General features: G+C 45.4%; 1 protein-coding gene across 2 annotated transcripts in view; it reads left to right on the top strand.

Annotated features, from left to right (window-relative positions):
- Positions 1-10,300: 10,300 nt before the first annotated feature.
- The window catches only part of Rpgrip1 (RPGR interacting protein 1), a 31,465-nt gene continuing 28,752 nt past the window's right edge, over positions 10,301-13,013 (top strand). The window contains exons 1-2 of one of the 2 annotated variants that reach the window (XM_075950344.1): positions 10,301-10,520; positions 12,630-12,790. In XM_075950344.1, the coding sequence (XP_075806459.1) occupies positions 10,301-10,520; positions 12,630-12,790 (381 nt within the window). Of the gene's footprint in view, positions 10,521-12,559; positions 12,791-13,013 lie in introns of those variants that run through there. The other variant, XM_075950345.1, reaches the window with a different exon arrangement.

The following is a 13,013-nucleotide window of genomic DNA, read 5'->3' as shown; positions in this document are numbered from 1 at the left end:
GCAGATCTCAGTGAATTTGAGGCCAGCCTGGTCTACAAGGTGAGTTCCAGGACAGCTAGGGCTGTTACACAGAGAAACTCTGTCTCAAGACACAAACGAATGAATGAATGAATGAGTAAGCGAATGAATGAATGAATGAATGAATGTTTACTGATGGCCAGACCTGGTGGCAAGTGTTTTTAATTCAGCACTTGGGAGGCAGAAACAGGCCAATCCTTAGGAATTCAAGGCCAGCTGGATTAGAGAATTCCAGGCGAACTAAGGTTACGTAGTAGGACCCTTTCTCAATGAAAATAAAAATAAAAAGAACATCAAAACAAGCTAATATTGACACAGAGTCAACAGTTGATATCAAAGTTCATTCTTAGCCGGGCATTGGTGGCACACACCTTCAGTCCTAGCACTCTGGAGAGTCAGGGCGGATCTCTGTGAATTCCAGGCCAGCCTGGTCTACAAAGTGAGTTTCAGGACAGCCAGGGTTTTGTAGAGAAACCCTGTCTCAAAAGAAAAAAAAAAGTTCATTCTTGCTGTTGTGCATGCTGGGAGTTTGGGCAGATGTGTAATTATACGGATCTGGATCTATTGTAAATCACAGGGTATTCGCCGCCCTGAAAAATTCTTGTGCTTTGCCTGTTTATGTCTCTTTCCCCAACCTCTGATGACCGTTGATCCTTTAGATCTCACTGTTGCTTTTCCTTTTACCTAAAGCACTGTTTAGCTGGGACTGTGCGAATACAGCTTTGTGGGTTCCCGCTTTTCACTTCTCTGTGAGTTCAAGGCCAATCTGGTCTACAGAGTGAGTTCCAGGACAGGCTCCAAAGCTACAGAGAAGCCCTGTTTCAGGGAAGAAAAAAAAAATTAGCAACAACAAAATAGGAGGAAGGACATTTTGCAGACTGTGTTTCAACTTCCGATGTGTTCTGGGGCAACATAAGAGGCAACAGCAGGAGGTACTGGATCCCTGATGGAACGGTTCAGGGTCTTCTGTTTACAGAGCTTCCATTAAGGAGAACGTGGAGCTGATTCGGCTTAAGAAACTCTTATATGAAAAGAATGCCTCTGGTTCAGGGTCTTCTGTTTACAGAGCTTCCATTAAGGAGAACGTGGAGCTGATTCGGCTTAAGAAACTCCTATATGAAAAGAATGCCTCTGGTTCAGTGTCTTCTGTTTACAGAGCTTCCATTAAGGAGAACGTGGAGCTGATTCGGCTTAAGAAACTCCTATATGAAAAGAATGCCTCATTAGCAGCCACAGAAGCCCAATTAACACAAGTTCAAGAGGTGAGTTGCTATAATCAGCTGTGCTTTTTAGACAGGGGAAAGCCAATTAGTTCTTGTATGAAGTCCTAGGTTCATTCCCTAGTAATGCAAAAAGGGGAGGGGGTGTTACTTAAAAAAAAAACTAGCAAGGCCGTGGTGATGTGCACCTTTAATCTCAGCACTGGGAAGGCAGAGGCAGGCAGATCTCTGTGAGTTGGGGAGGTGAATGCAGACACACTGAAGGTCAGAGGTCAGGTCCTAGAACCTGTCTGTTAGGAGGTGAATGCACACACACTGAAGGTCAGAGGTCAGGTCCTAGAACCTGTCTGTTAGGAGGTGAATGCGGACACTGAAGGTCAGGTCCAAGGACCTGTCTGTGATGCTTCAGCACGTAGACAGTGCACAGTTGGAGATGGGTTTTGAACAAGCTGGTCATAAGCTCAAGTTCTTCTCTCCAAAAGATCTCAAAGCCTTTGAAATGCATGATATTTGAAATTCATTTTAGTACATAGAGAGAGAATATCTTTAGGAAAGTGATTACAGGCCGGGCGGTGGTGGCGCATGCCTTTAATCCCAGCACTCGGGAGGCAGAGGCAGGCGGATCTCTGTGAGTTCGAGACCAGCCTGGTCTACAGAGCTAGTTCCAGGACAGGCTCCAAAGCCACAGAGAAACCCTGTCTCGAAAAACCAAAAAAAAAAAAAAAAAAAAAAAAAAAAAGAGCTAGTTCCAGGACAGGCACCAAAACTACAAAGAAACTCTGTCTCCAAAAACAAACCAAACCAAACCAAAAGAAGTCCATGTCAGGAGAACTACGCAGACTAGTTGAGGACCCAGTGAGAGAGAAGACTGCAGAGAAAGGGATCTCACTTTGATAAATCCAGGACAGAGAATAATGAGTTCTGTCCCCAAAAGGAGAGAGAGTGGGGGCAATGGAGAAATGGAAGGTGGCTTCCGGACTCCCGCTTTAGGTGAGTAGACTGGTGGCATCAGTCTCCACGGTCGGACTTTCCCGTCCCGCAATCAGCACTGTTCAAGACCTGGGTGCTCCGCTGAGGCATGGAGTATCTTCCCTTTTCCCCTCTCTCTTTCTGAAATAAGGTCTCACTGTGTAGCCCTGGTGGGCTTTGAACTTGCTCTGTAGACCAAGCTGGACTCAAACTCATAGAGACCCACTTGCCTCTGCCTCCCAGGTGCTGGGGTTCAAGGCGTGGGATACCACAGCCAACTATATCTTATAGAGATGTCAAATTTCTCATGAAATTGGTGATTATTGGTGAAATAATACTTACTTATTTCTTCCAGGCATATGAAGACTTGCTCCAGAAGGTAATTGTTGTTGTTGTTTTTAAGACAGGATCTGGGGGGCTGGAGAGATGGCTCAGTGGTTAAGAGCACTGACTGCTCTTCCCAGAGGACCCGGGTTCAATTCCCAGCACCCACATGGCAGCTCACAACTGTCTGAAGATCAGTTCAGTTCCAGGGGATCTGACACTTCACACCAATAAATTTAAATAAAGTTAAATAAACCATAAAAATATTTAAAAAAAAAAAAAAAAAAAAAGACAGGATCTGTATCAGCACTTTCTCATCAGGACCCCCAGCCCACAAATGATTACCCAGGAACTTATTAATTATGAAAGGCTACCTGATTTATCATTTTTAAGCTATTTATTTTTCTATGACTGTCTGTACCCATTTTCTTTGATTCAGTATCTAACTACATTTTAAAGCATCCTATATCTGTTTAGAGCTTTTCTCGGTCTGGACCCGACTTCACTGCATTCCTGCAGCATTCTCTGACCACATCAGAGAGATCTTTTTTTTTTTTTTTTTTTGGTTGTCGAGACAGGGTTTCTCTGTGGTTTTGGAGCCTGTCCTGGAACTAGCTCTTGTAGACCAGGCTGGTCTCGAACTCACCAGAGATCCGCCTGTCTCTGCCTCCCGAGTGCTGGGATTAAAGGCATGCGCCACCACCGCCCGGCGCAGAGAGATCTTAAACTGTTTGGCCTGGTCCTCTGCCACGGCTTTGGCTTAGGACACTGGCATCCGGCTCAGCCCACTCTGGGTCCTCCTAACTGTCCCAGCTCTGGGAAGCTGCTGTGTCCTCCCTGCAGCCTTTGTATCTGGTTTCCTGCTGCAGCATTGTGAATCAGCTGCTCCTAGCAGTGCCTCTGAAGTGAGCCTCAGGGCCTCTTAACCCAGCCTCCTCTCTCTCTCTCTCTCTCTCTCTCTCTCTCTCTCTCTCTCTCTCTCTCTCTCTCTCCAGGGTTTCTCTGTGTAACAGTCCTAGCTGTCCTGGAAGTAGCTCTCACAGAGATCCACCTGCCTCTGCCCCCTGATTACGAGCCTGGCCTTTGAAATGAGGTGTGTTTCTGTACCTGGCAGCAGTTATGCACTATGTTATGCCCATGTTGGGTGCCAAATGTAGTCAGATTTTTCTTTGGGCCATCAACTCACAAATAATGACCTAGAGACTTATTATAAATTGTGAAAGCTCAGCCTTACCTTAGGCTTGTTCCTAACTACACTGTATAACTTAAATTAACCCCCCTCTTTTTGGGGGGTTTTTCAAAACAGAATTTCTCTATGTAGCTTTGCAGCCTGTCCTGGAACTCATTCTGTAGACCAGGCTGACCTTGAACTCCTGCATGATGGGGTTAAAGGTATGGGTCATCACCACCTAACTAACCCATATTTTTAAATCTGTGTTCTTCCACGAGGCTTGTTACCTCATCTCCATGCTGGCCATCCTGCTTTATCCATAACTGTCTCTTGACTCTGCCTTTCTCCTTCCCAGATTCCTCTCTGTCCTCACAAGTTCTGCTTAACCTTTTCCTGCCTTGCTACTGGCCATTCAGCTCTTTATTGAACCAATCGGAAGACACCTTGTCAAAGACACATCTTAACTGCATAAACCAGTATTCCACAATAAGGATCGCTCTCCATAGTTTTGTTTTGTTTTTCAAGACAGAGTTTCTCTGTATAACAGCTCTGACTGTCCTGGTGCTCCCTTTGTAGACCAGGCTGGCTTCAAACTCAGAGATTCACCTGTCTCTGACTCCCAAGTGCTGGGATAAAAAGGTGTGTGCCACCACTGCCCAGTCAAAAGGTAATTAATAAAGTTTCTTTAAATTTATTTCTTAGAGCATCAGGCTGGAGAGATGGCTCAGTGGTTAAGAGCACTGACTGCTCTTCCAGAGGACTGGGGTTCAATTCCAAGCACCCACATGGCAGCTCACAACTGTCTGAAGATCCAGTTTCAGGGGATCTGACACCTTCATACCAATGCACATAAAATAAAAGTTAAATAAACCATAAAAAATTAAAAAAATTATTTCTAAGTAATTAGAGCAATCAAACCCAAAGAAATCTATGTTCTTCTCCAGGTTACATTATAGCAGAATTAAGACATCTAAATTAGTTATTGTTTCTTTTTTCTTTTCTCTTCTCTCTCTCTTTTTTTTTTGGTCATATTCTTTCTATTTGTTATATTTGTTGTATATTTGTTTTGAGCAAAATTGAAACACAAATTCTGAGTTGAGAAATATTTGGAGTGGTATTTTTTTTAGCTTATTATCACAGCAAATTATAACACTCAAAAACTTCCAGGAGTATTCTTTTGATAAGCAATGAGTTATCCTGTGTCTGTCGCAGATACTCTGGTGTCTCCAGTCTTTGGGCGAACTCACTACTGTGAATGGGGTCCAGACAAAACTGTGGCTGAGGGTCACCAGGAAGCTCATCTGGTCTCAACAGAAGCAATCACAGAAGATGGCTCACAGCTTCAAGAGCTGGCATAGTGTTTTCCAAGGAGCAAGGGGAGAATTATCATTTTAGAAATCATTCAAATATCTTAGAAAATCAAGGCAGCTTTTGAAAATGGCACCTAACTTAGAGCCAGGGATTAATTTGGGTCTTGGAGAAATTCCAGCTCCAGTGGTGACTCATAGCATCTCAGTCCTGCCTAAGAGGAAAACTGCTCACAGAGACACGCTAAGGAGAAAAGCACGGTCTCTTTACGGTGACCAGGCATTGTGTTGCTCATTTTCTCAAAGTCTGTCTTAGTCAGTGTGCTGGGAAGAGACACCATGACCACGGCAACTTTTCTAAGAGAAAGCATTGTTTGGGGTTTGCTCACCGTTTCAGAGGTTGAGTCTGTTGTCACTGTCGTGGTAGCTTTCACTGTGGTGGGAACAGTAGCCGCACACAGCCACATACAGTGTTGGAGAGGTTCTGCATCCAGATCCCTAGGCAACAGGAAGAGAGAGAGAGAGCCACTGGGCTTGGCTGAGCTTCTGAAACCCCAAAGCCCACCTCCCGGTGACACACTTCCTCTCACAAGGTCACACCCACTCCAATAAGGCTGGACCTCCTAAGTCCAATTAAGTACTCACTCCTAGGTGACCAAGCATACAAATATATAAACCTATGGGAACCTTTTTTATTCAAACCACCACATGGTCGTTCTTGGTGGCCTTTGCCTAAGAATGTTGGAGTTGCTGCTGTCTGGAGACCATTTCTGCAGAGTCACGGGCTCAGTGGATAATCGGTCCTAGAGGAATTTCCCGTTGTCTGCAGAATCAGGGAATACTGAATGCAACCCATGACGCCTTCCTCAGCCAAGTGAATGAGCTCAAGGCAGAGCTAACGGAGGAGAGCAAGAAGGTCGTGAGCTTGAAGACACAACTGGAAGATGTGTCTGTCTTGCAGATAACCCTGAAAGAGGTAAATAACAGTGGTGCCATATTCCAGGGGTGGAAGCAGCTCTTTTATAGAGTACTTACCTAGCACAGATAAAGCCCTGGATTTGATCCCCAGCATGGCATGAAGGCAGGTGTGGTGCTGGGCATGGTGTCACATGTCTTTAGTTCCAGCACTGCAGAGGCAGAGGCAGGGGGATCCCTGAATTCATTCTGTCCCGCTGAAACCCCACCTCAAAGCAAAGCACGTGGTGCTGATGCACAGCTGTGGTCTCAGCAATCTAAAAAAAGAAACAAGAAGGTGAGATATTTAAGGTCTTTTGTGAGCTTGAGGCCAGCTTGGGCTACATGATAAACAAACAAACAAACAAAAAACAAAAAAGAGCTTCGTAGCAACAATATGCCTTTCCATGAAAACATTTCTTTTCCGTCTATTCTCGCTTTGCTTGCCTGGGTGTCTGTGTACCACATGAGTGTCTGCTGAAGTCAGAAGAAGACATTAGATCTCCTGAAAATTGGAGTTACAGATGTTTGTGAGCCATCCTGTGGGTCCTGGGAATCAAACAGGTTCTCTAGAACAGCAAGTGTTCTTAGTTCTAACTGTCTCTCCAGCTTTGCTACTTATTTTTTTATATGAGAACAGTGAGCCTCAAAAGTGGTTAAACCACATAGTTTAGATGATTGCAATATTTGAGAATCTATACTTCTCTATTTTCTAGACTCATTTGTCTTTTCTCTTTCTTTTTCTTTTATTTTTTTGAGACAGGGTCTCACTGGGTAGCTCTGGCTAGTCTGGAATTCACTATGTAGGCCAACTGGCCTCAAACTCACAGAGATCTTCCTGCCCCTGCCTCCTGAGTGCCAGGGTTAATTGTGTGTACCACCAGGATTGGCTGTTTCTTTTTTTCGTTATGTTTGTTTGGTGTGTGTCTGTATATGCAGGTACATAGACCACAACTCAAAGGTGGAGGTCAGAGGGCAACTTTATTTATTTATTTATTTTTGATTTTTCGAGACAGGGTTTCTCTGTAGCTTTTGGTTCCTGTCCTGGAACTAGCTCTTGTAGACCAGGCTGGCCTCGAACTCACAGAGATCCGCCTGCCTCTGCCTCCCGAGTGCTGGGATTAAAGGCGTGCGCCACCACCGCCCGGCCAGAGGGCAACTTTAGAGTCAGTTTTCTCTTTCTGTCATGAGGGTCCTGAGGATCAGACTCAAGTCAGACTCAAGGCTTGGTGGCAATCACCTTTATGTTCTGAGCCATCTCCCTGACCACTTTCATATTTCATGATGCTTTGCCATTTCTCTGATGGTTGTAAGGAAAACGTACATCAAAGAGTTCACTATCTCCAATAAAAGTTCTCAGCCTACTTTTTTGTTGTTGTTGTTTTGTTTTTGTTTTTCAAGTCAGGATTTCTCTGTAGCTTTGGAGTCAGTCTTAGAACTCTCTCTGTAGACCAGGCTGGCCTTGGACTCACAGAGATCCTCCTGCCTCTGCCTCCTGAGTGCTGTGATTAAAGGCTTGTGCCACCACTGCCTGGCACTCAGCCTTCTTTCAATTAGCTCCAATCTTTTGTTTGTTTTTGTTTTTTGAGAGAGGGTTTTACCATGTGGCCCTGGAGGTCCTGGCACTTGCTCACTCTGTAGACTAGACTTGACTGCCTCTGCCCTGGGTTTTAAGGTGTGCGCCACTGACAGCCAGTCTTTCAAATGACAACCTGTAGAGCCTGTGCAGAGCAGATCGTGCCGTGACGTCAAGACGAGCGTGCTCGCTAGCATTCCGTCATTCTTAGTTTCAGGTCAGAGTTGAAGATTTGGAAAATGAACTGAAATTGCTGAGTGACAGTTATGACAGACTCGTGGAAAAGTAAGTACAAAGCATGAGAGAATTATGGAGCCTTACAAATTTTAAACAGATAACAGGCATGGTGGCACATGCCTTTAATCCCAGCATTCCAGAGGCAAAGGCAGACGGAGATGGAGGCCAGAAGGCCAACCTAATCTACAGAGTGATTTCCAGGACAGCCAGGGCTATATAGAGAGAAAGCCTGTCTCAAAGAGCAAAACAAAACAGAACAGAACAAAAAACAAAGAGATAATAATGTTCAGAGGAAAGGCAAGCTGTAAACAGGTGTGCTCACCTGTCCTGGCTTGTGCTTTAGTATGCTGAGACTGTGGGAGGTAAGTACCTTCACTTTCATTCTAGGTCTTTTATCACTTTTATTTAGTTAATTTTTACTGCTGGGTGGTGGTGACACATGCCTTTAATCCCAGCACTCAGGAGGCAAAGGCAGGTCTATCTCGGTGAGTTAGAGGCTAGCATGGTCTATAGAGCAAGTTCCAGGACATGTCCATACACACAGAAACCCTGTCTTGAAGAAACAAACAAACAAAACCTTTTTAAAAAACTTATTTTTATTTTATGCATCTGGGTGTGTTGCCGGCATGTATGACTATACACCACATGTGTGCCTGGGTGTCTGCCTCTGGAGACTAGAAGAGGGTGCTAGATCTCAGGGAACTGGAGTTACAGATGGCTGTGAACCACCACGTATGTGCTGGGAACTGAACCTAGGCGCCCTAGAAGAACAAACTAGTGTTCTTAACCGCTGAGCCATCTCTCCAGCCCCCTCCTTTTTCTTTTCTTTTTTTTCTGCTTTGTTTGAGACAGCATTTCCTCTGAGTATCTGCTGTCTGCTGTCCTGGAGCTCTCTGTAGATCAGACTGGTCTCAAATTCAGAGATCCTCCTGCCTCCACTTCCCAAATGCTAGGATTAAAGGTAGACACCACTACCACAGGTCTGCGGTAAAAAACAAAATAAACACAAACAAATAAACAAAAAAAACATTTTTTTCTTCAAAATTTGTTTTGGACTTACTTGTTTATCTTATGTGTATGAGTGTTTGGCCTGCATGTGTGTTTGCACCATGTGTGTGCCTAGTGCGCAGAGGTCAGAAAAGAGTGCTGGATTCCCTCAAAATGGAGTGATGGATGTTTGTGCATCAGGGTATGAGTGCTGGGAATAGAGCCTGGGTTCCCTGGCGGAGTCCCAGAAGCCGTAGAAGGGCTGGTCCTCGCTGGATCAGACAGGCCTAGTCCCAGAAGCCGTAGGAGGACTGGTCTTCGCTTGCCTCTCTTCATTTGTTCACAATTACGTCTTAGGAGAAGCACACACCACAGCACGCATGTGGAGGGCAGAGGGCAGATTTTGGAAGTCTGTTCTTTCCTTTACCCTGTGGTACCTGGGAACTGAACTCGGGTTGTCAGGCTTGACAGAGGGACCCATACACACTGCACCATCTCACTGCCCACCCAACCCAGCAGGCTAGTTTTTCTTTCTTTTTCCTTTTTTAGATAGGGCTTCCCTCCCTATGTAGACCAGGTTAGCCTCACAGAAATCTACCTGCCTTTGCTTCCTGAGAGTTGTCACTAAAGGCCAGGATCTTGTTTTTTTTTGTTTTTTTTTTTGTTTGTTTGTTTGTTTTTTGAGACAGGGCTTTTCTGTGTAGCTTTGGAGCTTGTCCTGGAACTTTCTCTGTAGAATAGGCTGGCCTTGAAGTCACAGAGAGATCTGCTTGTCTCTGACTCCCGAGTGCTGGGATTAAAGGCATGGACCACCACCACCCTGTTTAATTCTTTTTTTTTTTTTTAAATTTTGGATTTTTGAAACTGCATTTCTCTGTGTAGCCCTGGCTATCCTGGAATTCACTCTGTAGACCAAGCTGTCCTTGAACTCCACCTGCCTCTGGGTGTTGTGTGTGTCTGTGTGTTCGTGTGTCCTCGTCCCCCCCCCCCCTTCTAGTGCGCAACAATTGCCCAAACATGGTGTCTTGGCGTCTCTTGTTTTTTGGGGGTGGGGCAGGGAGTTTTTAATGTCAGTGTCATTCCATTACTAGGGCCTGGCCTTGTTTGTTTTATACTCAAGACAAATCTAACAGCTGAATACCTCGGAATGGAGGTACAGGTGTTGAACAGCTTGTTTTTGTCCTTGAGTATAGTAAATAGTTTAAAGATACGAGTTCTCTAATGTAGCCATTGGCAAAGGCAGATGGGGGGATAAGGTGAGAAAGGAAAGATCTTGTTTTCTCAGTTCTAACTCAGGAGGTCTCAGCACGTCTAACATACTGGCTGCCTAAAGAAAGCCATCCTGTTGGAGAAGTTCCTAGAGAAATGAATGTTTGGGGTGCTCCCACAGTGGAACCCTGGAGACTTAAGTAGAAGGAACACTGAGCCACCCTCAATGCCGCCCAAAAGTTCCAAAGCAGTTGGCAAATGACAGTTACAAATAAGGCCAGGGCAGAGAAAACATGTGGAGAAAGGAACGATCTGCTCCGTCCCAGAGATGCTGAAACTGTGTAACAAAGACACCGCAGCCTTCCCCTTGGAGGGGCCCCCTGACACCGCGCCTCTGCTTCTCAGCCTGCTGGAGAGCAGCCATCAGCCTCCCTGGAGCGGGGAGCTCTTCAGAGAGCAGCTGCCGCAGGAAGCCTGTCCGCAGCAAGACCAGCTGGGTCCTGGGCTGGAGGAAACAAAAGTCCTGCTCCAGGCAGCCAACGAGAAAGGTGGGTCCCGCCTGAAAGAGCTTTCTCAAATGCAGTCTCTGTGTATGACTTGGGAGGCGGGAACTTGGGCCTCTATGCCTCTAGTCTCCCCACATGACCCCGTATTTTGTGGGTCATCAATACTAAAATTAAAACGCGGGCCGTTAGGTCTTATTTAGCCAGGAAGACACGACACCTGCACACATGACATACATGCCTTGCCCCAAGTATTTTTTTTTTAAATATTTATTTATTATGTATACAATATTCTGTGTTTATGCCTGCAGGCCAGAAGGGGGCACCAGACCCCATTACAGATGGTTGTGAGCCACCATGTGGTTGCTGGGAATTGAACTCAGGACCTTTGGAAGAGCAGGCAATGCTCTTAACCTCTGAGCCATCTCTCCAGCCCCCTGCCCCAAGTATTTTTGATTTATTGCTTTTAAACTTTTACTTTATTGGTCATGCTAAAAACAGATTTCTCACCCTGTGTGGTGCATGCCTTTAATCCCAACACTTGAGAAGCAGAGGCAGGTGGATCTCTGTGAGTTCCAGGCCAGCCAGGGCTACGTAGTGAGACACTGTTTCAAAATATGAAAAGGAGCGGGGCGGTGGTGGCACATGCCTTTAATCCCAGCACTCGGGAGGCAGAGGCAGGCGGCTCTCTGTGAGTTCGAGGCCAGCCTGGTCTACAGAGCTAGTTCCAGGACAGGCACCAAAGCTACAGAGAAACCCTGTCTCGAAAATCGAAAAAAAAAAAAAAAAAGAAAGAGAATTTGTTTGTTTGTCTTTAATTTGGTCATTTCTGAGATAAGTGAAAAAAATCACTCATGTTTTAATTTTGTTTTTTCCACCTGATGTTTAAAATTGAGTATCTAATTTTAATCTTGATTGGTTCCTGGCTTCTACTAACATTTTAGTTTCTGACTCTTCTTCCCGTTGATTTGGTGCTGGGGATTTTGTTTCTTTATTTTGTTTTTTTGAGACAGGGTTTCTCTGTGTAGCTTTGAAGCCTGTCCAGGAAGTCTCTCTATAGATCAGGCAGGCCTCGAACTCACAGAGACCCTCCTGCCACCGCCTCCTGGGTGCTAGGATTAAAGGTGTGCGCCACTACCGCCTGGTTGTTTAAAAGGCTTTTAAACACTGTCAAGATGACTGTCTTCTTCATCCGGTCTCAGATGCTGCTGTATAGTCTTTTTCAATTTGTCTTTAGATCCTAGTTTATTCAAATAAGAAAGTATAGGAAAAGAAAGATGACGCAAGGCCCCTACCTTTGCCTCCCAGGACATGGCAGGAAGATGGAGAGTTTGAAGCTAGCCTGGGCTAGTGAGATTCTGTCTGTCTCACACAAAACAAAACAACAAGAAAGAGCCTTCATGTTGGGCAATAGTGCATGCCTTTTGGATCTCTGAGTTTGAGACCAGCCTGGTTTAGAGAATGAGTTCTAGGACAGTGAGAGCTACACAGGGAAACCCTGTATCAAACAAACAAACAAACAAACAAAAGAGCTTTCAGGCAGAAGCCATAAAATAAGAAAGCTTAGGAACGTATCCTAAGCACCTTGTGCTATACATAAAATACAAACTAAGTCCTACAAGATCCGAGGAATTCTCGTGTAACTTCCCTGAGACGCGCACATAACCCCCAGCCTCCCTTCAGTCAGGGTGGGTATGAGATGGGGGCTACAGAGCACGAATGGCCAAAAGTCACAGTGAAGCGAGGTGGTGAGAGACTGGTTGGACTGCCATCAGAAAGGTAATATTTGGTGGGCATGTAGTTGAGTTGGTGGAGTGCTTTTGAATGATAAGACCCTGGTGTTCACCATCTGCATTATCCCCTCCTCCTCCCGACCCTGCCCGCCCAGGCAGCCATGTGACTGTCCTGTTTTCATTTCCCTCTCCATCCCACAATTCTTGGATGTTCTTCTATCATCTTGATTTCAGCTTAGAAGTACAAGTGTTGCCTGGGTTGACAGGTTCAGCTGGCTAGAGGTCCTTTTGTGTCAGCAGAGGGAATTGCTTTTCTGTCATGCTTGAAGCCATACAGAGAAACATTGTTTCAGATCACACTGATTCAGCTCTGTGCTGGCCATAACTGGTTTCTGTTCTCGGCATTCCTTCTTCTCAGCAGATGAAGGTGAAGATATGAAGCTTGAAGTCCCCAACATCTGTCATGAACATAAATGGGAAGAAGAGAGTCTCCAGACAACAGATACGGCGCCCCCGTCTCCGGGAGAGCCGTCTGAACCGCATGGTCCGCCTGCTCTGCTCCAACAGATACCTCAGGGAGAGGTAAAGGAGCGACTTTACTGAGAGGTCTCTGGTAGGGAGAAGCTAAAGGGGCCAGACAGTGCCGAGGAGGCTCACAGTAAGAAGAGTTTTGTGAGCCCCACTCAGCACCCCCATGCCTTACCGCTCAGAGGTAGACTTCTTATTTTTCATTGAAATTTCAAAAAAGAGTTATTTATTTTATTTAATATGTGAGTGTTGTGTTTGCATGTATGTCTGTGCACCA

This window comes from Microtus pennsylvanicus, chromosome 15 (genome assembly GCF_037038515.1).
Source record: "Microtus pennsylvanicus isolate mMicPen1 chromosome 15, mMicPen1.hap1, whole genome shotgun sequence".
NCBI lineage: Eukaryota > Metazoa > Chordata > Mammalia > Rodentia > Cricetidae > Microtus > Microtus pennsylvanicus.
This window is presented reverse-complemented; position numbering and strand designations above follow the sequence as displayed.